Source organism: Podarcis gaigeae (genome assembly GCF_964106915.1).
Source record: "Podarcis gaigeae genome assembly, chromosome: 5".
Taxonomy (NCBI): Eukaryota; Metazoa; Chordata; class Lepidosauria; order Squamata; family Lacertidae; genus Podarcis; species Podarcis gaigeae.
In genome coordinates, this window is record NC_139681.1 from 75,314,154 (window position 1) to 75,339,875 (window position 25,722).

The 25,722-nt window shown below is 44.5% G+C and overlaps 1 protein-coding gene across 1 annotated transcript; it reads right to left on the reverse strand.

The window, feature by feature from the left end:
• Nucleotides 1-998: 998 nt before the first annotated feature.
• LOC310845023 (phospholipid scramblase 2-like) lies at nt 999-25,422 on the reverse strand. Its single transcript, XM_083739896.1, has 10 exons — nt 25,172-25,422; nt 17,625-17,657; nt 14,988-15,137; nt 9,558-9,715; nt 8,531-8,573; nt 6,398-6,618; nt 5,002-5,163; nt 4,434-4,595; nt 3,166-3,488; nt 999-2,172 (listed from the first exon to the last, which is right to left on the reverse strand). Exons 2-9 carry the CDS (start codon nt 17,635-17,637, stop codon nt 3,429-3,431), a joined length of 969 nt encoding a protein of 322 aa, XP_083596022.1. The 5' UTR covers nt 17,638-17,657; nt 25,172-25,422; the 3' UTR covers nt 999-2,172; nt 3,166-3,428.
• Between the last annotated feature and the right edge of the window lie 300 nt (nt 25,423-25,722).

Genomic DNA, 25,722 nt, shown 5'->3' on the forward strand with positions numbered 1-25,722 from the left:
CCAGAAAAGATGCCCGCCAGCGAGTTAAAAGACACGAAGAGCCCCGTCGCACCGTCTTGCTCGCTTCTCTGTGTTTCCCCTTCTTGGGGGCGGAATCCGCTGGAGTTTCGCAGGCTGGAAAGACAATCGGGGGAAGTTGTGTAGAGAGCCGCCCTTGCTCTTCACGGCATGGGAAGGGGAGGAAAGGAGCGGATCGTGAAGGACGACAGCCAGGACAATAGCCGGATGGAAAACAACAGCCAGAGATAAAACACGGCCAAGCCCGGGGCAGCACGGACGAAGCAAGGAAGGGCCGCCCCTGCGCCATCTGCTGGCTCGATTTCTCCCCTTGCCTCTCGTCCAGTTTAATCCATTTCCAGACGCATCTTTCAAAGCGGTCGCCAGGCGTCTAAAATTAGGACACCGGGGATTTGGGGCCCGCTTTAAGGCCCCTTCTTCCCAGGGTGGGCTGTGGGCAGTTGCTCAGTGATGAGGGAAGCGACCTCTCTTGCTTGCTCAAGGGCACGTCGATGTTGTCAGGGTTGATGGCAAAGAGGCGCTTGCCTGAGCATCTGCAGAAATTAATCCCTTCTGCACACACACAACTATTTGCTTACACTTCAACCACAGACCATGCCAGTTATGGGAAGTTCTTGCACATTTTTTTGGTGGTGTCCTGGAAGGATCTCAATGGTTAACCCCTGAGAATGTAAGAAAGACCTGCTGCATCTGGCCAAAGGCTCAAATAGTCCAGCCTCTTGATCTCGCAGTGGCCAGCCAAATGCCCATGGGAGGTCCTCAAACAGGACACGACTCCTCAGAAACAGGGTACCAGACTTGATGGAATGTTGGTTTGATGATGCCAATTGGTGCTTCCTTAAAGGTCTGCACTTAATGTGTAAAGATGCCCAAAGTGATCAGTAGTAAAGTTCTGGTCCATCTGCTCAAGCCTAGAAAAGACCTGCCGAAATGCTTGATGTGTACAGTGATTACTTAAAAAAGAAGTACAAAGAGCCAGATTCCTTTTTATGTGTCTTTATAATTTAATTTTTCACACATACATATAAAGGCATACACATTTTTTCTCCCTTTTCTTTTCAAAATTCAGGCAAAAATACAACAGCATCATCTACTTCTGTGTGAGGTACAATCTGCAACCAATTGTTGCAGTATTGAGTGCTCCAGCCATATAGCTTTGCCTTCTGTCCGGATAATTCTTTCACTCCCCTCCCTACCCCAATACAGGCACTTGGCATTTTCTGACTAAGGAGCATAGTGCTTTTAAAAAAAAAGAAATCAAATTGGGGGGGGGGTTGTTCTCTTCAGGTATTCCCCCCCCCCTCATGATTTTTTCTATATCTGCAAACCTTTAATATCTCCCTCTCTTCTCCTTTCGTAGCCCCTCTTTGGCTATATAGGCACCATAACATATCAAAAGTTTGTTTTTGGAAGGAGCTATTTGCTACCCCATAAACATTGGACCACTTAATACAGTTTCTTACACACATTCTGATTGATATTCAACAACAGTCATAACGTAAGGTCAATGATTTTGCTGGGTCTGTTCCAAGTGTGACTTGGTTAAATAGCACCCTCTGATTGGTAAATGCATCTTTTCTTCACGTCCCCATTTCCCTCAGCAACACATGTTAGCAGCACTATATGTTATGATTGCTGAGTGAATGCTCTGGTGTTTTCTACAGCAAATATACAAGTTGTGGAAGCAAGGCATGCGTTTAAGTTCCAGGCACTGGTTCGTGGGTGCTGCATCTAAATTTCCAGATACAGGTTCATGAGTCCCAATGTTGGACTGGAGATTGTAGAAGCAATACATAAAATTTTTGCATTTGCACTGGGAACACTGAACAACAGCAGGGAAAACCCCAGGCACTTGGGAGGTATGGCATCAGCTCCTTAGTTACTAGGGAAGGGATGGAAACCCTCCAAATGTTGTGGATTCACAACAGCACCAGTCAGCATGACCAATGGTCAGGGATGATGGGAGTTGCAGTCCAGTATTCTTGGCTCAAAACAAAACAGAGGTTTAGCAGTATATTAGCCCTACATACAAAGAACAGATATGAATCCCTGCCTTAATTAATAGCCACAAGTTACAGATACTGCCCCTTTCCTCACACAAAATGCAGTTTACTCTCTGAGCACTGGCACAAGGAAGGATCTCACACCAAAAGTGTGTGTGTGTGTGTATATATATATATATATATATGCAGGTTTTGGTGTCCTCGGGTGTCTTCCCGTGTAAAAGTTGGGGTGTCTAGGCGACGTTTCGACGAGGTCTCACTCGTCATCTTCAGGCTGGTGCTTTCGGCTTCTTGTTACTGGAACAGAGCGGGATCTCAATGTTTGAGTTCCTATAAATACTGTAGAGGGGGTGTGGTGTCTAGCCTCCAATGTTCTGGGCAGAGAGGAAGTTCCCAGGCTAGTGTGCCTTTTCTTCTTTTGTTCCTTAATTACTTGAGAGATACCTTGAGTGATTTCTTGAGTGATATCCTGAGTACCACTTAGGTGGGTCATTAGGTGTGGATTAGTTGCTAAAGTCTTTGTGTCTTGACCTCTTGAACTTTGTGAAGAGTTTTCCTGAGAAGATGGCTGTATTGCACTTAGTTGTGCTTTGGCTTGGCTTCGTGTATAGGGGCGAGCTGTGGTTTTGTGGCTTGTGTCAGCCAGATCTGTGTAGGGATTGCAGGGGGGTGCAGCATCCGGAGGTGCCACCATGGATTGGCTACTGGATGGTGTCAGTAATTCATCTGTGGAGAGGGTCTGGGTTTGGGTCTGGTGTGGTTGATTGGTGTTGGCGTTCTGTGTGCCTCTGGATCTGGTGTCAGTTTTTGTGGAGAGGGCTAATTTCCAGATGTCTGGCAAGCGGGATGTGTCGTCACGCTTGTTCATGTTGTGAGGGTGTTTCTCTATCTCGATGGCTTCCATGATTATTCTCTTGTGGTGATGTTCCGTGTTAAAGAGCAATTTGGAATCTGCAAAATTAATTTCGTGTCCTGTTTCTTTCATGTGTTGGAAAAGAGAGGAAGTTTTTTCTTCTTTACAGCCTCAGGGTAAAAAATACAGAAAACAAGTTAACACTACAGGTTAACTTGCTTTTACACGGGAAGACACCCGAGGACACCAAAACCTGCATTCCTGTACCCGTGAAAATCTACGAAAGCAAATATATATATATATATATATATATCTCAAAAACGAAAAAAATAAAATGAGTATATATTTCAAGAATTGAGCAGCCTCTAATAAATGGAACTATTTCAACATAGGTGTGAAAACTGCAATCACAATACAAAAATAAGTAGTTTTAATGTGTGTGTGTGGGGGGGAATCCTTCAAAGCAGGCTTGACAATGATAGCGAGGCAAGACTAGAAGTGACATGAGGATGCGGGCTTTGTCAGAAGTATTTATAATCCAGAAATCTGCTCTGCTACCAGACCCCAGCTCGCTGCTGCCGATTTTGTCCAGTGTGTTCGAAAAACATGAAATCCTACAAAGGAGGGGGGGAGGGGACAGAGACCAAACAAAACAGACAGCAGTTAGGCAACTGCAAACCAATATTCAGACACTTTTCTACTTATTCCATTTTACAGAAGTTTTTTGAAAATCAATGCCATTTTAATGAGGAAAGTCATTAGAAGGAATAGTTACTAATCAAGATAGACCTTTATTAGCTCCAAGATCAAAGAGATCCCAAATACTAGCCACTGGGGAATATAAGTGAAAGACAATGCTATTGCACTCATGTGCTGCTTATGAGCTTCACATAGGTGAGAACATAAATCTGGACAAGTTAGACCTTTGGTCTGATCTAGTTGAGCTCTTTTATGTTCATCATTTTCCTGCTTCCATGTTTGTAAAAACTGGCACTGTGTCATTAAGCTGCAATTTCGGTTGCTTCCAGACAACCTGTCTGTTTGGCATTCATCCTGATTTGTTCACAGGGAGACAATTTTTTTTGGGGGGGGGAGCAGGTTTGTTGTGCAATAACTCCAAATCCACTTTAATTGCACAACCCAAATCTGCCAGTATGTGACTGAATCCCACCTGAAAAACACAACAACCTGGAAGGGACCTGAGTAGATTGAACAATCTGGTAGATTCCATCACCTTAAATATTTAATTTGATTCAGCATGGCTTTCCTTCCTCCATCAACCTCCTGGATGCATGCCACTCAGTGCTGCAGCAATGAAAGCAATGACTTGCGCCAAAGCTAAAATTGCCAATAATCATTCCAAGAAGTGCCAGCAAATCTCTGCAGCTCTTTAATTAACATAAGGCACTTGGGAAGTTTACATGACTGTCCTTATCAGCCAAAAGGAACCAGAAAGTCCTACAGGGCTCAAAGTGCCCTGTAAGGAGCATACATATAAAGTCCATTAAATTAGACTCCAAAATTCCCAATGGCACAACATTTGAGACTATCAGACTCACTATGAGGAAGCAAGCCCCAATCATGACAGCTTTCATTTTAACATCGAGGTCTTGTGGGAACTGGATTCCAAAGTTGTCTGCATCTGTAAAGGCCTCCCTCACAAAGCCTGTCCACTGCTTGGAAATTCTTCCAACGTTGTTTTTCTCATCTTTTGACTTGACCTAGTTGTTGTTTTTAAAAAAGAGATCATTATAATTGGAAATTCAAGACATTTTAAATCTTCACATTTGCAAAGTATTTAAAAGGCATGAGGCTAATGTCAACATTTTAAAATAACTTGTTGAAGGGAGACAGAGCGTGCAGCCTCCCAGTGTTTTTGTTTTTTTGGTCTCCCGGCCAATGGTGGAGGCCAGACCCCACTTCTCTACAGCCTCAGGGTAAAAAATACAGAAAACAAGTTAACACTACAGGTTAACTTGCTTCTCCATGAACTGGCAACACCAGATTACAGATTACTAGATTTCTCGCAATGCTAAACAACAAGTAGACAGGATGGCTTGTGCCATGATGCAGGCCCCTGGCCAACGTGATAAAATTTCACAGGACACGGTCCTATTGCTAACTTGCCTCAAAGTTAATATCTTCACAGCAGCTGCATACTATGCAGGGCCCGACGACTCTCAGTATTTCTTCTTGGGCTTCATTTTGGATAGCAAATTTAGGTAGACAGGGATCCCAGAGCTGTTTAATATAACCAACTGGTGTGCCTGGTGGGGCATGAACTTCCAGCTAAAAAAAACAAGGAACAAACAGAGCTGAGTCAGAAGGAGGTGCTTCAGTTTTTTTAAGCCAAGTCGCAAAATCTATGAAAAAGACATGTTCAAGCAAAGCAACTGCGCTGGCTACCAATTAATGTCTGGGCTCCGTTCAAAGAGCCGGTTTTAACGTACAAAGGCTTATGTTGCTCAGAAACCCCAGGAACCTCAAGGAACCCCTCTCCCCATATAAACCACCCCAAACCCCGCAGCCTTCATTAGAGGCCCTTCTCTCTGTGTCATCCAAGGGTGACTATAGGAGCATGGCCTTTTTCAGTAGTGTCTCCTCCCTCCAACCCCCAAACCATGCCATATGTGGAATTCTTTCCCCAGGACAATATGTCTGGCTCCATAGTTTCCTGGTGCCAGGCAAAGACATTTTTTATTAACCCAAGTTTTTAGTGGTTAAGTTAGCCTCAAAGGTACCGTATGTGTCGCTCCATAAGACGCACCCAGTTTTTAGAGGAGGAAAATAAGAAACAAGAAAGCAATGCAAAGCCTCTTGAGCAAAGAGGCAGGAGCGCTCCGGCTGCACTCAAGAGGCTTCAGCGATAGCTGCACAGCCTGCATTCGCTCCATAAGACGCACACACATTTCCCCTTACTTTTTAGGAGGGAAAAAGTGCGTCTTATAGAGTGAAAAATACGGTACATGACTTTTTAAATTTTCTGGGTTTTAAGTTATTTCATCTGTTTATTTTATATTTGTTGAGTTACTTCCACACATATTTTTTTTGTACAAAGCAACTAACAAATGCAACTAATAATAAGGGTGAGTACTTAAGAAAGCACTTCCTTCTCACAGTGCATCACTAACTACCAACTTTGAAGACATTAAAAGAAGATTGGACTAATTCATGGAGGAGAAGGGCTATCAGTGGCTACTAGTGGCAACGGCTGTCAGACGCCCTTTGCCTCTGAATTCCAGTTGCTGGGGATTTCAAATGTTGCCCTCAGGTCTTGGATTTGGGGCTTTCCATGGTCACCTGGCTGGCCACTGTGCGAGCAGGATGGGCTACTGGCCTGAACCAGCAGGGATCTTCTTCTCACCTGAGGAAGCTAGAGCTGGACAGGAAGCCAGTGTAAGAATTTAAGGAGGGGCATCTCACACGGTCAGAGAAATGAGAAAGCACCCCAAGTAAATATCCACATCTTGGTGGTTTTAAAATGAGACAAGCCAAAGGACTCAAGGAGCAAGAAGCCATTTACCTCTTGCAAACAGCAAGGACAGCAACAACTGGAGCACCTGAGAGGTCGCCTGAGCTCAATGACTTCCTGACCCACGTTGTCAAGGATTTTCATTGTAAATGGCCGGGATGTTCCACAGCAGTTCAGCGTACAGCAGTCATTTTCCTCGGCTGCAAAGTACACCCTTTGCCCCATTGCATTTTTTATTTCATATTTGTTGGCCGTTTCAAAGCCTGTGAGTACTGAAAGAGAAGGAAGAGAAGTCCAGTTCTTTTGATCCGAATGCATTCCCCGCTGAGCTACGGCCCCCTTCCCAATTCCAGCGATGTTGTGGGGCAAGAAAAACCTGAAGAACTTCATGACGTCACAACATTAGGCAAGTTCTACCAGGATTACAAAGATACCAGTTCTACTGGATGCAAAGCAGCCCTGTGTGATGACAGCTGCATGTCACCACTTTGGCCCTCAAGAAGATCCTGTGATTTTCCCACCCCTGAAGACACAAAAACTCAGTTTACAAGACTAATTCAGATTCAGTGAATGCGGTACTGGGAAGAGGGAGCAGAGGTGCACCCACTGGCCCTGATATGGTCAGCCAGACCTGTGTAAACAGCTTCTCTAAGTGCAGCAGTATGCCACCCAGAGCCACAGAGGTTTCCTGGGTACTCCCCACTGCTCAATCTCCTATGTGGTAACTTCCTCATTCTTGTAATGCCTGAGGAGATCTTAAAACAATGAATTTTTTGTCCATTTGAACAAATCAAGTGTGAAACATGTATTGGTGTGGACTTAAGTCTTTAACAGAAAGGGACTGACATTAAAGCAATAATTATTCCCACCCCAAAACCACACTGTTGGCTATTTTTGTGTAGCATAAGCCAGGGATGGGGAACTTAGGGCTCTGCAAATATTGCTGGATTGCAAGTCCCATAACTTACGGACGTTTCTGAGCACAATTAAAAGTGTTGATGCTGACCTTTAAAGCCCTAAACAGTCTCGGTCCTGCATACCTGAAGGAGCGTCTCCAACCCCATCATTCAGCCCGGACACTGAGGTCCAGCGCCGAGGGCCTTCTGGTGGTTCCCTCGCTGTGAGAAGTGAGGTTACAGGGAACCAGGCAGAGGGCCTTCTCGGTAGTGGCGCCTGCCCTGTGGAACGCCCTCTCAGCAGATGTCAAGGCAATAAACAACTATTTTACTTTTAAAAGACAACTGAAGGCAGTCCTGTTTAGGGAAGTTTTTAATGTCTGACACTGTATTGTTTTTAATATTCGGTTGGAAGCCGCCCAGAGTGGCTGGGGAAACCCAGCCAGATGGGCGGGGTATAAATGAATTATTATTATTACTGGTCATGCTGGAATCCAACAACATCTTGCAGGAAGGGCACAGGTTAGCCAACCCTGCAGTAAACTGTTCCCTGTCAGAACTATACCTTGATACATATAACCACCAAAGCAATCAGGGATTCTTTAGCTGTGATTCCTGCATTAGATTAGATGACCCTTGGGATCCCTTTTAACTCTACAATTCTATGACTCCTAATTGGCTATAAATTGCATCCTCTTTTATATACATGTATGTTTGGTTAGAAGGGACGCAGGTGGCGCTGTGGGTTAAAGCCTCAGCACCTAGGACTTGCCGATCGAAAGGTCGGCGGTTCGAATCCCTGCGGTGGGGTGCGCTCCCGCTGCTCGGTCCCAGCGCCTGCCAACCTAGCAGTTCGAAAGCACCTCCGGGTGCAAGTAGATAAATAGGGACCGCTTATCAGCGGGAAGGTAAACGGCGTTTCCGTGTGCGGCTCTGGCTCGCCAGAGCAGCGATGTCACGCTGGCCATGTGACCCGGAAGTGTCTCCGGACAGCGCTGGCCCCTGGCCTCTTGAGTGAGATGGGCGCACAACCCCAGAGTCTGTCAAGACTGGCCCGTACGGGCAGGGGTACCTTTACCTTTACCTTATGTTTGGTTAATTACAAACTGAATTTCATAAGTCACATATTTTTAAAAACAGGTTTTTCTCCAGCAACACCATAAAATAAAGTCCAACCATCCAATCCTCACCCTGTAGTAAACACACTGAGCATCAACTTCAGTTGAGGCATAATTATCTGAAATATCTTTCAATGCATGAACAATATTAAGTAGCATAAGATACGTACCTTCCAGGAGCTCAATCTGCTGATGAACTAATATCTGATCAATCTATGACAGGGATTAAAAAAACCCAACATGTTAAAACTGTCAAATAATAATAAAATTACACAAGTAATTATCTTGCAACCTGTTTACATTATTCACAAAACCCGAGGGACTGCTCTTTTAGATATTCCTTGCATTTCGAAACACATAAATTTAGAAGCCTCTTTAATGAAGAAAAGCAAAAACCAATCAATATAATTTGCTTCCTGGTAAATGTGTCAAGATTTGTATCTGGAAAGTAACTATAGTTGCTTATAGATATAGAGCAAATATAATGCTGCTAAGAAATTTCACAAATCAGCAAATGGAATTCATAAGTCCCTTCATGTAGGTATGGTGAAAAGTCTCTAAATCAGGGCTGATGGCCCTTTTATTTTGGGGAACTTAATTTCTGAACAACTGATTTTTGTGGGGTTTTGCTGTTGTTTGTTTGGAAAGGCTTCCTTCACCTGTGGAGGGGCTTTTCTGAATCTGTGGGAGCTGCTTGAGCATGCTCCATGCATGTGCAATGGAGAAAAAAGAATATGGGCAAGGAGGGAGGGACAGAGGGAGAGATACACCTGGGAAGAGAAGAAGGGGGTATATGTGCAAGCGAGAGTGTGGGGAGTTTTGCACGTGTGTGTGTGGTCTGTGTGAGAGAGAAATGTGATGTGTACGTGAGGGGGAGAGATGTACACATGGCTGCACACATGTGAAGTACATGTGCCTTTTGAGTCTCAAGTTTCATTTTTGCAAACTGCTGATTCTTCGGGTGACGAGCGATGGCAGTGGCAAATACCACCCCCAGTTAGGAATAAATGCCCCTTTGTACCTCTTTGAATATATATTTCAACATTTAGGAGCAATTGCAATGGTTATTAAATGGATCCTGAATGCTTTCACATCTCCCTATATGCGATTGGATCTATGGGGGAGAAAAAACCGTGCAGCGTCCCTGAAGTATTACTCGTATGCTTTCCTGAAGAAGCTGAACATAAAGAGAAGTACCTGGCTTAAATATTCCAATCCAGGAGGGCAATTGGGAATTGAAGGTGGCGCTGGCATCCACATAGCACCAGGAGGTCCATTGGGCTGGCCTGCAACTGGGGGAACTCCATAAGCTTGCTGAACAGGCTGGAATCCATAGGGTGGCTGTCCAGGAGCACCTTGGAAGGGGAATGCAAAATGACAAATTTTACCTTTCGTATTATAAAAAACTTTTTAAAAAACAAACCCCTACACTAACAGATTTGGTCCAATAATTTAAATAGGTAAAGGTAAAGGTAAAGGGACCCCTGACCATTAGGTCCAGTCGTGGCCGACTCTGGGGTTGTGGCGCTCATCTCGCTTTATTGGCCGAGGGAGCCGGTATACAGCTTCCGGGTCATGTGGCCAGCAGGACTAAGCTGCTTCTGGCGAACCAGAGGAGCACAAGGAAACGCCGTTTACCTTCCCGCCGGAGCGGTACCTTTTTATCTACTTGCACTTTGACGTGCTTTTGAACTGCTAGGTTGGCAGGAGCTGGGACCAAGCAATGGGAGCTCACCCCGTCGCGGGGATTCGAACTGCCGACCTTCTGATCGGCAGGTCCTAGGCTCTGTGGTTAAACCCACAGCGCCACCCGCGTCCCAATAATGTAATGTACATTAATTTGTAATGTACATTAATTTACATTAAATTCCAACTATGACATTTTTTTAAACGAAAACGTAGGGTGTGAATATAACAAACAAGTCAAAGAAAATACTCTCCCTCTGCAGCACTACACAGAAATTAGAAAACGTGTGCATGCGATCGCACCATTGGCAATGCAATGCATTTTTTTTTCCTGGCAAGAGCCACATGTTGGGGCATACTGGACTCTCACAGTTCTGTGAGTAGGTGTCTACTCAGAAGCAAGACTCAGAAGCAGTCTGGGAGCAGGTAGTCCTGCAATGCTCTGGTCTCGCCATTTGTGGCTGAAGGCACATTTGTGGTATCTTATATTTTTAGAACAGCTCTTTTGCACAGAACCGCATTCACACAAGCCAGCTGTGCTTTATTATTTAAAAATTTAAATACATTTGGCCCTTGCTGGTACTGGAGGTGGGACAGAAAACAAAAGAGAGGAAAGGAAGCAGCAGCCTTTCATGAAAGTTACTCCAAATCAGGGGTCAGCAAACTTTTTCAGCAGGGGGCCGGTCCACGGTCCCTCAGACCTTGTGGGGGGCGGACTACTTTTTTTTTGGGGGGGGAGAACGAATTCCTATGCCCCACAAATAACCCAGAGATGCATTTTAAATAAAAGGACACATTCTACACATGTAAAAACATTTTGATTCCCAGACTGTCCACGGGCCGGATTGTGAAGGCGAATGGGCCGGATCCGGCCCCCAGGCCTTAGTCTGCCTGCCCATGCTCCAAATCTTGCTGGGCTTGGAGTGATACAGCTTTTTAAGAAACAACCAAGCCCTGCACTTTTCTGCAAATCTGGTCTATAAAAAGAAACTTGTATTTCATACACACACAGAGGGAGGGAGGGAGGGAGGGAGGGAGGGAGGGAGGGAGGGAGGGAGGGTAAACAGATGCCTTCTTGCATGCCCCAAATGGATCTCAGGTTTCAGGAACATATGCTGGGCAGGAAGGTGTTAATGGAAGGGAGGGGACAGCAACACAGGCTGCAAATGCATCCCTACTAGTGTGGATGGGAAACACCAAGGCATATTTATTATTACAATATTAATGTACCACTATTACATCAACATGGTTTACAACATTTAAAAGATAAGCCCCATAAAATAAAAGTGCAAAACAGGGTGGATAAAAATAAATGATTTTTTTTTTAAAAAAATCGGATTTCTTTTATTTAAATCAGATTGTTTTGATTTAAATTGCATTTTTTTAAAACACACACACACACACACACACACACACACACACACAGACATCCTTTTGGAGGAAAAATCTTTCTAAAGATAGTTTTCTATTTACTTTACATTACCGTCCAAAGGCTATTCATCAGGAAATAAGGATTTGTTTTAAGTTTTTCATGTGTGCTAAAACTCAGTCTGTTGTTGTTTTTTAAAGATTTAACCACATCAGTTAACAAACATGGATACATATGCTATAATGTTATTGCTTTAGTTAAATAAATTGTTTAAATTGTTATTAAGGAAATGACTATTTTTCTTCTTCCAATAAAGTAGAGCAGAAAAGTTGCCCAAATATAAACTTATTAAACCTCACAACAATTTAATAATTATCTGTCTATGTATTTCTAATATTATAACCAAATCAGTAATTTTTGATATAACTGTAAAAACTGCTTTGAAAATTTATCATTCCAAAAATGAAATCTTCATCTGGTTGTAAATATTATGATTATACCAGCAAGAATGGGTCTTTCTGTAAAAAAAAAAAAATGATTTAAATCAAGTCTTACTGACTAGAGATTTAAATCGATTTGATTTAAATCAAATTCACCCTGGCACAAAACCTTTCTTAAAGTTTAAAATGAAAATCAATCTAAAAGCAAAAAGTGCCTCGACTATGGACTTTGTGCAAGCAAAACATGCAATTGATGGCTGAACTATGGCCCTTACAACCCTGCCTGATCAGCAGTCTTTGCCCCATCCCACGCCCAACACACCGCACTCCACCAGCATCATCCTTCGGTTTTCAAAAGGTGACCTTTCTGCAACTGCAATCAGGGAAGCAATTGTACTGCCTTCCCAGCATGGCTTCTCAAGTTCAAATGATCTAACGGATGCGTAAGCTGGATGCACGCATGTTCCAAGGGATAAACACATCCCTTTCATTGTTTTAATTTAAAGGCCTGCATCAGAAGGGACCATCATTCACATTAACGTCATCTTGCATTACGCACTGTGCCAGCGGAATTAATGGGATTCGGAAGAGCTATGTTAGAGGCAAAACAGTACCTCTCCCACTGCTATTATTGCTGTTCTTACTTAAATAGCGGGGTGGCGGGTGGCGCTGTGGGTAAAAGCCTCAGCGCCTAGGGCTTGCCGATCGAAAGGTCAGTGGTTCGAATCCCTGCGGCGGGGTGCGCTCCCGTTGCTCGGTCCCAGCGCCTGCCAACCTAGCAGTTCGAAAGCACCTCCGGGTGCAAGTAGATAAATAGGGACCGCTTTCTAGCGGGAAGGTAAACGGCGTTTCCGTGTGCAGCTCTGGCTCGCCAGAGCAGCGATGTCATGCTGGCCACATGACCCGGAAGTGTCTTCGGACAGCGCTGGCCCCCGGCCTCTTGAGTGAGATGGGCGCACAACCCCAGAGTCTGGCAAGACTGGCCCGTACGGGCAGGGGTACCTTTACCTTTACCTTTTACTTAAATAGCACTGCTGCACAGGGCCTGAACTTTTCAACTTAGCCATGTGAACCCACCTGAAATATTCTGATGGAGGGTAGTATGTAAATCAAATCACACAAACAAACAAATAAGAAATATGTTCAGACAGCATTGAATGGATTAAAGCAGCTTTAGATTTATTAAATTAGGTTAGCAAACATAAAGTCCATGTAGTTGAGGGGAAGAAGAAGAAGAAATTAGTCTGAAGATAAATTAGAAAATAGCCAGCCATGGTGTATGGACAGACTGAAAGACTTCAGGTGATAACATTACAACTCTATATGCCCAAGAACTGATTTTCCTATATGCTTCTGATTTTCCACTCTCTCTGTACAGTATTGGCAGAATATCTGAGAAGCCATGAGGTTCTACCATTCATTTGCATTCTCCTTTGTGGGCATTTTGGTAAGCAAGAAATGGACAAAGGCTATAGCACTGAAAGAGATGTCCTTTAATTCAATCATAGTTTCAAAATTAAAAACAAAAGTCTCTTCTCTGACAATACAGAACATCTAGAACAATCAGCAACACCCCACCCCACTTGCTTTGATGAGACTGATGTTAAAGAACTACAGAACCATACAGATTGTGTCCTATATTAATAAGTGCAATTTGTATTTTCAGCTTCAACCACCAAAATGTCTTGTGGTTATGCCAGAGAGGTAAATTCAATGGGAATAGTTATCAAGTGTGTCCACAGATTTTGGGATTAGCTTGAACACAAGGAAGCTAATGATCTACTACTAGAGCCTGCACAGAGCATTTGCAGGGCACATGCAGACTGGGAAAACAGATGAACAATCTCTTTCCTTTTTTAAAAAAAGCACCTGCTGTTGCTTTGTATGCATGGCAAACATAAACCAACATACCCCTCACCAGTTTCCATTCAAAAGCATAATGAGCCCATAATTTAGATTCATTTCAATATAGGAACATTTTGCTTCTGAGAAGAGGCTTCTTACAAATACTGGACCTGTTGCAGAATATATTTTCTGCTGGTGGAGAAATGCTTTCTGTTTCATTTTATGCATACATAGTAACACTGTATGGAGACCCAGAACAGGAATCCTCAACTGAGACCAAAACATGAAGCTGAACAGAATATGGACCTTTCCTTAAATGGTCTACATTTCTATGGTCAAGCTTTGCTTCTCCGTTACATCTGCAGATGAGGCAGTGGATGTGCTGGATCGTTGTTCTGCCTCAGTAATGACTTGCCAAGAGGTAAAGGTAAAAAGGTAAAGGACCCCTGGGTGGTTAAGTCCAGTCAAAGGCAGCTATGGGGTTGTGGCGCTCATCTCGCTTTCAGGCCGAGAGATCCGGCGTTTGTCCACAGACAGCTTTCCACATCAGGCTAGCATGACTAAACTGCTTCTGGAGCTACGGGACAATGGGACGGAAGCCAGAATGCATGGAAACACCGTTTACCTTCCCGCCACAGTGGTACCTATTTATCTACTTGCGCTTTGATGTGCTTTTGAACTGCTAGGTTGGCAGGAGCTGGGACAGAGCAACGGGAGCTCACCCCATCATGGGGATTTGAACCGCCAACCTTCTGATTGGCGAGGCTCATGAGGCACTGTTACGTGGGTGGTTCCCTTAATGGATGGAAGGTGGCCTGCTCTTGATAGGGTTATACTCCCTCTGAAAGAGCAGGTCCATAGCTTGCAGGTACTTCTGGATCCATTGCTGTCCACAGCGTTTCCGTGCGCTGCTCTGGTTCGCCAGAAGCGGCTTAGTCATGCTGGCCACATGACCTGGAAGCTGTACGCCGGCTCCCTCGGCCAATAAAGCGAGATGAGTGCTGCAACGCCAGAATCAGTCACGACTGGACCTAATGGTCAGGGGTCCCTTTACCTTTATGGCCTTTTAAACTGGAGGATATTGTTTTGCCTGTTATGTCATGTACTTTTGATTGTGAACTGCCTTGTGGTCCTCGTATGAAGGCATGTATAAAAATTTATTCATTAGAATAAATATATAGATTTTTTTTAATGTATAGAATTTACATACAGTCCATCAGCGCAAGTGATGTTGGGAAGTGTCACAACAATGTAAAATACAAGTTTGCGTGCATAATAACTGCTTACCTGGAAAACCAGCAGGATATTGGCCAGGCCCTGGGGCATACTGACCAGGCCCAGGGGGGTACTGAGGGTATCCATAAGGTGGCTGTGCTCCAGGGTACCCAGGAGCAGAACCAGGGTAACCAGGAGCTGGTGGGACAGGTGCAGATTTATCTGTTGGAAGAATGGAAAGACATTTCAAAACCTCATATTTACATTTATGCAGAGAGCAGAAAACATAAAGGCAAAACATGGCATTATACTGCTTGAGTTTCGCTCCTTATTTAGGGATCAATCTTGTCTGCAAGATCTTCCAGGATTTAGGGGGGTTAGGATTCAGGCAAACTCTGGCTGAGATGGGAGGTTCCTGGCACCGTCAGGCTAAAATGGCTTAACTGCTTTATCTGCAGTTCAGCCAGATATGCCAATGTATCTCCCCCATCCTGGATCTTAAACCCATGTAAGCCCTGAAAAAAGGGTGGTCTGGGAGTGTGGTGGAGAGCAAGACCAGAGCAGGGGTGGGGGAGAGATTTAGGCCAGATCCCAAGTCCATTCAGCTTGACCACATGACCTGGAAACCTGGCAAAAGCTTTTTCAAAGGCTTGTTTCCCCCTTGCCAGGCTTAGACCAACTCAACCAGCAGTTGCCCTGCTCCTGAATGAAGTTTGGATCTGGTGAACTTTATGCCAGCTTAATTTATGCCAGGATTGCTCTATGCCAGTTTCTAGTGTATGGGATTTGTCCCTTAATTCAGCTTTAGGTAAAGGTAAAGGGACCCCTGACCATTAGGTCCAGTCGTGACCGACTCTGGGGTTGCGGCACTCATCTCGCTTCACTGGCCGATGGAGCCGGCATACAGCTTCCAGGTCATGTAGCCAGCATCACTAAGCCGCTTCTGGCGAACCAGAGCAGCACATGGAAACGCCGTCTACCTTCTTGCCGGAGTGGTACCTATTTATCTACTTGCACTTTGACATGCTTTTGAACTGCTAGGTTGGCAGGAGCAGGGACCAAGCAACGGGAGCTCACCCCGTCACGGGGATTCGAACCGCCGACCTTCTGATCGGCAAGTCCTAGGCTCTGTGGTTTAACCCACAGCGCCACCCGAGTCCCACTAATTCAGCTTTACTTTTAGGTAAATTCTATTTAAAAGACAAAACAAAATGGGCAACCACCAGATCATTTTACAAAAGGGTGGTACATGGATTGCAATAGCAGCCAACGTATCGGGGCGCAGCCACCCTCCTGATGTTGCTACATTGTGCTGGGTGGTAAAAACGGCATCAATGCATCAAGCCAATGTACCCGCCAGGTAAGTGGCAATATTCCTACACCAACATTTCCATAAACCCAATGAATACAACCTTACTCTCTTGATAAGAATTCTCAATTGGAGAGTTTACCAGATTCCCTATTCTGAGATTTATCTCTTGAAAAGTATAGCACTTGCAGAATGCGACCAGAATATCTACTTGTATAAAATATGTGCAAACAGATTGGGCTGGGGTAGGCCCCTGTCTGAAATCATGGAGATCTGTCAGCAGTCAATGCTTTAGGTAGACCAATGGTCTAAATTGGTATAAGGCAGCTTCCTAGGTCTGAATCATATAAACTGTATAATTTCCAAAAGTAACACCCTTTGAAGTGCTATTTTCACTTACTAGGGATGGTGTTTTTTTCTCCTGCCAGAGGTTATGTGCTTTTGACACAGGGGCGGGGAACCTGTAACTCCCATAATCCCTGAGCATTGGCCTCCAGAGTCTAAAAGCAGCTGGAGAGTCACAGGTTCCACACCCTTCAACAGCTGAAATGCATGGAGAAGAAAACTAAATAGGCAAAACTTCTACCACCAGTGTGGTGCAGTGAGGGGAACAGTCCACCTTTTGAATTTCTGCCTGTCTTTCAGTTTCTACAGCCATGGAACTCTGGCAGGAAATATATTTAAAAGCTTGGAATCCTGCATACACCTTATTATTCAACAAGAACTAACATAATTTCAACACAATCCTAAAATGTATTTGGAATTTACATTTTCTTTTGTGGGTCTATAGGGCTATCCCGAATGTTGGGCTGCAACTCTCGTTCCCAACTTTCCACATATATTTTATGTTGCAAGATTCACTTTATACATGATTTGGGGAAGGCAACCCAGTTTAGGAAAAATACTAAAGCAAAACAACAATATCTGAATAAAGCAAATATTTGAACAATAAAGCAAAAAGAAAATAAATGAATATTCAATTGATTTTTGCGGCATTTTTCTAGAACATTTGATGAAAACCTTGGTAATGTTCATTCCAAATTATTTAAACTCCCAATGGAATAGTTAACCCATGTTTGAAGAGCTGAGCATACAATGTCTGAGTGGACTTCGTTTTCTGCTTCCTGCAGCCACCAGGACACACCCACAATCTGCAACCCTTTGCAGCAAATGTTGAGGGCTCGTGGAGATGAAAGTGAAGTCTAGTTGTACTTCTACCTCACAAGAATATACCAGCCACAAAATTCCTGTTTCTGCAGGTACCCTATTTTACTACCTCTGGTGTCCAACAAGAGCAGCAAAAATAGGTACACAGTAGGCAAATAGGCAAACAACGCTTTATTGATGGTCCGTGTCAAAAATGAACATTTGCAGAATTAAAGCAGAAAGATATTACTCACCCTGTGGTTCCATGAATCTTTGTATACTCGTTTCTGGAAGAAAAAAAAAAACAAAATAGGATGGTTGTTGTTGTTTTCAAATAAAAAGCAACATTGCCATATCCTCCTCCCTCCTAATTTTGTATTATTCACTTTGGCATTACCAAAGTTATAAATCCCAGCTCCTCCCCATTCATGATTGGAGCCTGGCTCCTTAGCAAATATTTTATTATAAATGTACTGATTTTGCCCCAATGTGTCCACTTGTAAGAACATTCACAGTAACCACTTCGTTTTTTGCCTGAACTAAAAGGCTCAAAATGATTTCACCAGTCCTGGTAGGAAGATGGTCTGACCTCACTGATTAAGAATATCAGAATAGGCCTGCTGGATCAGACCAGTGGCCCATCTAGTCCAGTATCCTGTTCTCACAGTGGCCCATAAGATGTCTGAGGAAGCTCAAATGCAGGGCCTGAGGGCAATCTGGTTTCTCTTTTCTGCATTACAAAATGTTTTTTGAGCAGCAAAGACAGGACTACCTATCATGTTCAAAATGTAGCTGTGCCATAGATTTATATGAAGGCAATACCATATTGTAATGGTTATAGGGGTTGCTCGTGCGTAAGTTGCCGCCACTCCGGGCTAGGTTACCTGCTTGAACCCTTTCTGTCTGGACAGCCCTTCACTTCGTGGCTGTTTCAGTCACTGGCAGAATCCATCAGTGGGCATTTCTTGAACTTCTTCCAGCAAAGAAGTTCTTTGACGCCAAGTCTCCGCTTACTCTCCCTGCGCGGAAGTCTTCTGCGCAGGGTGGGTGTGGGCAGCGGAGAACCCGTACTCTCCCCGCTGGTCTCCGGCAAGGAGTCCTGGAGCCCCCTCACCGATTCCCCCATCTGCCCCCCTTCACCCCTGGTGTTACGCTGATTTCCTTCCCCAGCAGATGGGCTGCCTCTCTCCCTGCTGGGCCCCTCTCCAGCATCCCTCTGGAGCCTTCCCTCCGCCTCTGGCTCCGATGGCAGTTCCCTGACACATATTTATTACATTCAAAAAGCATTACACTTTTTGAAAACGAAATGGTTCTTTGCTAACAATTCCTAGCATGGAATTTGCCTTTTACATCATTACCACACATCATGTTGATATGTCCATTCAGCTATTTATCATGGCCTCTTTTCTGGCTACTCACAACCTAGTAAACATAGGCTTCCCCTTAGGACTTTTGTCTTGGAGGTGGGGACGATGGAGGCACCAGGGATTGCCCCCCTTGGAACTGGAGGCAGAAAGAAAAGTAGTACTTCTTCCTCTACACACTCTTTGAACATATGAAGGGGCTCCTGTCAAAAACCTTTCTGGAAACAGTTAAATAATGGGTTGGATCCAAAGTTTCTGTGGGTAGAGCTCTACTCATTGGGAACTGCTACCAGAGAATAGGGAAGATATTCCAGTCCTTTTTTTGAATGGCAGAAGTTCTTCTGCAAATGGAAGGGCAAGTTGGGATCCAATCAAATATTTACTAAGCCTTTGGACCGCAATACCACTCCTCTCCTCATAGGAACCGACCCAGACCCTGAAATCATAATCTGAGGCCCTTCTTCAGGTACCTACCCCACATGAGATTTAGGGGGTGTCAACACAAAAACAGACCTTTTCTGTGGAGGCTTTCGGTTTGAGGCGTACTCTCCCCAAGGAGGCTCGCCCGGTGCCATCATTACGCACGCACGCACGCGCGCGCGCACACACACACACACAGATATATATATAGATATATATATAGATATATATATATATATATGCCAGGCGAAAATGTTTCTCTTCAACCAGGTGTTTGGTTGATTAACATTCTATGGCCTTTAAAATGTTTCTGTTGGATGAGATTTATTGGGTTGTTTTGCTTTTGCATTATTATGTATTTTGTGTTTTCATTTTGTGTTTTTATGTTGTGAACTGCCCTGCGATTTTTAGATGAAGGGCTGCATACAAACTGATTAAAAAAGACAAAATAAAGAAATAAACCAAGCACATGAATAGGATTGCTTACACTCTCAATACCTCCAAAAGGTTGGCAAGGAAGGACTTCCCTTTGCAGAAACCACATGGATACTTCCTTGTTCTTAGTAAGTCTGTCTTTAACAATGCTTTACACCAGTCTATCCAGAACAGATACTGGGCTATCTGGGTTCTAATATTGTACAAGCCCCTTTAAAAAAACCTGTATCATGTTGGCTTTGTTCCAGTCTCCATTAAGGAAGCTGATTTTAGTGATAAGTTATATATTTTGCATTTGATATTTGAGGTATTTAAAGACCTACAGATGAGCTACCTACCTCAGTAGCTTATTCAACTTAAATATGTTGATCAGCCCTAGAACTTCATATACTGTCCACTATTTGACTTCAACATTTAAAAAACAAACAAACACAAATCCACTTTAACCCTCCAAGAAATCACCACAGGAATCTTTATAATTTCTTTATTTTAAAGCACAGGCACTTTAAAATAAGCTCAGCCACTTCATCATTCTGGACCCCACCAGCTTCAATGTCCCAACTCCCCCAGGTCTTTCCAATACATGGCATAAAAAATGTTGAAGGTGCAAATGCATGAATTCAAATGAAAACTAAATACTTCTGTACAAGAAAGAGCAGATTCAGATGTCAAAGGGGAAAGATGAAAATCATTGACAACAAAAATGCTCCTCCCTCTGGAGGAGAGAAACAGAGAGAACTTGGACCCCAGGAAGTGATATACAATATTAGTTCTATTGAATATTTGCTCTGATTCTTTTACCATGCAACTCAATGCATGCCTACACAGAAGCGAGTCCCATCTTGTTCAATGGGTTTTACGGATTGTATTGGGTGATATAGGTTTACAACCAAACACAAATCTACCAGGTCATTTTTCTCTTAATCAAAAGTTGCAGTGCAACAGCTGCCCACAAGCACACAAAAACTTTTATTTACTTTGGAAGGCCCTTTTGTAGTCCAGAGATTACCATCAATCTTCCTGCTTTTGTGTTTGTTCAAGGCCAAGTTCTATATTGGCAAACTTTCCATCAAGATCTACTGTGGTTTCATGAAAACCAACTTTCAAGTGAATTTCATGGTATGGAAGGTTTTCCTCTTAGCCCACGAAGAAATTTCCTGTTTTAAAGCCTGCCTGGAACTCCCAAATCCACAATTGGGTCATACCTTTAATGTCACAAAATAGTTCTGGAGAACACAAATTTTGTTACATTTTGATTGGCCCTAATAAATGTTTAGGGATGTGGGTAGTGCTGTGGGTTAAACCACAGAGCCTCGGACTTGCCGATCAGAAGGTCGTGGTTCGAATCCCCGCGACGGGGTGAGCTCCCATTGCTCGGTCCCTGCTCCTGCCAACCTAGCAGTTTGAAAGCATGTCAAAGTGCAAGTAGATAAATAGGTACCACTCCTGCGGGAAGGTAAAAGGCATTTCCATGCACTGCTCTGGCTCACCAGAAGTGGCTTAGTCATGCTGGCCACATGACCCGGAAGGTCAATAAAGCGAGATGAGCATTGCAACCCCAGAGTCGGCCACAACTGGACCTAATGGTCAGGGGTCCCTTTACCTTTTAATAAATGTTTGGACCAACTTTGAAGTGTTTTCTTATGGACAAACATGTCTACCTTTGCTTTTTAAATGTGAGATTATGTTCAGCAGGAATTCTGAAAGAAGTAGAATTGCAGTCTTCATACTCCTTACTGAACATGTAGTTTCACCAAATGGTCTGCCATGAAATTATCATGTTTAGTATATCCAAGTACAGTTGATTCAGACAATAATTACAAACTGAATTTACTTTATACAATGTTTAAATCTTTTGTTGCGAATGGAGATACATGCTGCTGAACTGGGAGGAAGGATAGATGTCATTTGGCAGGTGTATGACCGAGGTACTTAGAGAGCCTTTGCAATACAGGGATAAACTGCACCCCCTCCCAGAAAAAGCCCACACAACACAAAAATGGAGGCTGGTACCATTAGGACTGTAGGGCAGAAGGCAAGGAGACAAGCAATCGATGGAGGCAGGGTCAGTGACAGGCAAACCTTACTGGTTGCAAGTAAGATGCTAGGCAGGTGAAGGCGTGCTTGAAGGCAGACTGAGGTGGGTGGGGCAGTGCCCCCATTTGCCCTAATGGACCAGCTTCCACTGCCCAACACACCTGCCAGCTTTTCCTCTCCCATAGTCAGAACGGCAGGCAGGCATGCTTGTATGCTGTGGCTGGAAGATGCACATCCAAGCATCAGTGCTCCATCCCATCACTCAACCTGATGCTGCTGCAGGGCTGTGTTGATGGTCACTGATGGAAGGTGCTAGCAGCACCCAAGACAACGTGGTCCCCAAGGCAGAGAGCCTGGCCAGGGGAGGAGGTATTTGAGAATGCTGAGGACTAAATAGTTTCAGCAAAGTATTCCGCAACGAGGTGTCACCTACTCACAGAAACAGGCTGAAAAGAAAAAGCCACAAATTTGTAGAACCCCCCCCCCCAAACCGCAACAGCTTCCTCGTTCAACAAAGTGCCAAAACAAATCCTAACGGGATCCACCTTAGAAAAAATAAGCTCAGTGGATTCCAGTGGGAAAGGGTTAAGAATGTGCTTTGGCATTCCTGCTGGTTTCCCATGGGCTTGAAATATGCTTGCATTTACTTGGGTCCTGCCCAGACACTGTGGGAAGCAGCTGGCAGGATTGCAGTTACCCAATGTCCATCGGGAGATCTAAATGATGCAATATTAATTAGTACTGAATCGACTTGTAAACCCAGGACTCAATCAGTTCTTGTTTGTTACCATATTCTTCATTTCTTTGTTACTATGATGAACTCGGTTTTTTTTTTAAATTTGTTGGCTGCCTTGTGCGCTCTGATTTTTAGCACAATCCCAAGTAAGTTTATTATAATGATCTTTTAAAACGTTGGAAAACACACAAGTAAGTCTGCTATCCTGAGCCTGCTCTTACTGATACCCAAAAGAGTTTGGTTTTTTTTTCCTGGCAGGGCTGGGCAGAGGCACCAAAGGGGGTTTGGAGTACAGACTTTGTTTTGAGCTTTCTTGAAAAAAGAAGTTCCCACTTGCACATGGGTGCCTAAAACTGACTTCCAACTTTTTTCCAGGCTACAAAACACTGGGCAATTATTGATCATGCAATCTAAGATTATATATCAGTGAAGGGGGGGGGGGGAGAGGGATCTGCCTAATTTGTTCTGTTTTGCTCTAGAAAACCAAAGCAGAGCAAAAGCGTGTTTCACACTAACATGATCTAGATTACACGAAGTTTAGAAATTGCGTCACCTTTTTCTTTGTACAATGTAGGAAATACTTTCTGCTAGTTTTCCTTCGTTTTACTTAAATGACAGAAAGCATTTCCTACATTGTACAATGAACTAAGGAACACTGATGCAAGATATAGGTCAAAACGTGAAAGGGAGTATTTTTTCCAGTTCTTTTTTGAACTCTTCAGCCTTCCCCACGCTTTCCTGGCATCAATTACGTCAGTGCTACTAAGGCAACTCTCATCTAGACTGCATTTAGGGAGGGAGGGAGATTTCAAGCACAGCAACAAGGCTGACCACATCAGCCTGATTCTATGAACACAAGCTATTATATGCTGATTTTGCTGTAGGGCTGTTGCAACTACAAAATCTGCAATATTCACCAACTAGAAAAGTCCTACAACTGTGGTAATAGTAATAGTAATTTATTATTTGTACCCCGCCCATCTGGCCTGGTTTCCCCAGCCACTCTTGGAGGCTTCCATCAAAGATTAAAAATACATTAAAATGTCACACATTAAAAACTTCCCTGAACAGGGCTGCCTTCAGAAGTCTTCTAAATGTCAGGTAGTTGTTTATCTCTTTGAAATTTGCTGGTACCACAGGGCGGGCACCACTACCGAGAAGGCCCTCTGCCTGGTTCCCTGTAGCTTAGCTTCTCGCAGTGAGGGAACTACCAGAAGGCCCTCGGCGCTGGACCTCAGTGTCTGGGCAGAAATCAGCAAGTAGGTGACTTAGATCCTAAGGTTAGTTAACTTTGCAAGTCCATACCAGACAATTTTCCTACTTTCCCAACTTCCCTGTGGCCTCGTGAACCGCTCAAAGGATAGGAGAACCCTACTGCACAAGACAGGGCTAATAAGCAGAGAATGTGCAATGATGAAGTGGTATGGAAAAATTATGAATACTGTCCAATTTGGAAGGCAACTTCTTGTGACTTGTCAAGATTTTCCACCCCAACTTCTTCATGTTCAGCGCAATGTCTGAAAGATATTTGTTCCTATCTGCATACAGGTGTCAAAGCTTCTCCAAAAAGCCCCCATGCAGGTTAGGAGTGGGATTGGTGTGCACCACATGTGTCGCCACCACCCACCATTGGGGTGAACAGGTCAAGGGCAGAGCAGGATCGTACTCACTGCCCACCCCCTCCTGATCTTGGCAATTTCAACAGAAGTTCTGAAAGCGGTTTCAATGCATTTGAAGATGTAGAGCAGGGATCAGGAACCTGTAGCACTCCAGCTGTCGATGGACTGCAACTCCCATTGGCCCCAACCAGCATGACCAGTGGTGAGGGATAACACAAAGGTGGTGGTTAGACTCCAGACTTAGGTTCAAATCCACACAGCCACGAAGCTCTCTGGGTTACCTTGGGCCAATCACTGCTTCTCAGCCTAACCTACCTTGCAAGGTTGTTTTCTTTCTTTCTTTTAGCCAGAACTCAGTTTCAGCACCTCTCAGGTGGGCGCCATTGCCATTTTAAGAGAGCAAAGGAGGCGTTCATAATGAGCACTGACACCTCTTTTCCTAGAAAAATAGCACTGGTTGTTATGATGATAAAATGGAGGGTGAACCATTTACATTTTGAACCATGAGATCTTTGGAAGAAAGGCGAAGGGATACATCAATACAGCTGCAGTTCAGAGGGTCACAGGTCACAGGTGGAGACTTGCAAAGGAAGCCAAAATGAAAGATGGCAGCGGGAGGGGGAGTGTTACGTAATATCATAGCATTGTAGTGTTGGAAGGTTACTTCCAACGGGAGTCATCTAGTCCAACATGAGGCTCGAACCCTCGACCCTGAAATTAAGATCCTCATAGCAGTGCTATCAGGGCAAAACGCGCCGCGCACGGTCAGAAACAGCGCTACCTAGCCGCACAGGAACAAACATCTTTACCGAGGGAAGGGAAGAAATACACATCCCTGTCGAACGAGAGGCCCATTTGAAGCAGGAAGAAACAAGGACGACAGAAAGAAAGAGGACCATTAAGACCAGAGCTCCAAAACGACCTCCGCCAAGAACACGGAGAGCAACCCCGTCGGAAACGAAAGCGAAACCACAGTGGGAGCTATGCAGCTCTCGTCTCCCCGCAGTTTCCCCCTAGAACAATTCCCCTGGTTTAGCCGCAGCCGCGCACCTGTGGGGCTGCACTCCCACGAGTGAACAGCACCCGAGGATGGGTGGTCTTTTCTTAAGCGGCTGTAATTCTCTCTGCCTCCTCCGCGCTCCTGTCTTTATTCAGCCCCGCGTCTCTAACGCAGGAAGCGCCTGATTTACCTGGATTAGCAGCCTCGCGCGCCGGACGCGTCCCTTCGCAGCTGATCGCCTCGCGCTGTTGCTTAACAAATCCCCTCCCAGCCGCTCTGGACTGGCAGGGCGGACCTGGGGGTGGGGATAAAAGCGAGAGCGGGGCTCCGGGAAGGGGCGGGGGTCGGCCGGGAGCGGCGACGTCAGCAGCGGCGAGGGCAAAGCGAGCAGCCTCTGGCGAGGAGGAAGTGGAACCGCAAGCCCGGCCGACGCCCACAAGTGAGGGAAATCGTACCTGGGAGCGCCTCTGCTCAGAACACCTTCACTTGCCCGCCCGCCTCCGGGGGCTAAGCGGGGTTCACATGTAAAGGAACTGAAAACTAGGTTGTGCCTTGCAATGGCTATGGAGAGGGAGCCACGTGCCACGAGGTCTGGGGGCTTGGCTTTTTATTTTCCATGCCAAATACGCGCCTTCGGAATGGAGATTTTCCCCAGCCGCTAGGTTTGTAAATAGTGATTTGTATACGTAGTTTGCACCTACCTTTTTGAGGGGGTGGGGTATTTTTATGTGATCTTCAGAT

What these genes read in the sequence shown, in the direction of transcription:
- LOC310845023 (XM_083739896.1), bottom strand. An exon ending in GATTGGAATATTTAAGCCAG is followed by an intron (nt 8,574 to 9,557) that starts GTACTTCTCTTT and finishes TCCCTGTCATAG; the next exon opens with ATTGATCAGATATTAGTTCA. An exon ending in GTCCTTGCTGTTTGCAAGAG is followed by an intron (nt 5,164 to 6,397) that starts GTAAATGGCTTC and finishes TGTTTTTTTTAG; the next exon opens with CTGGAAGTTCATGCCCCACC.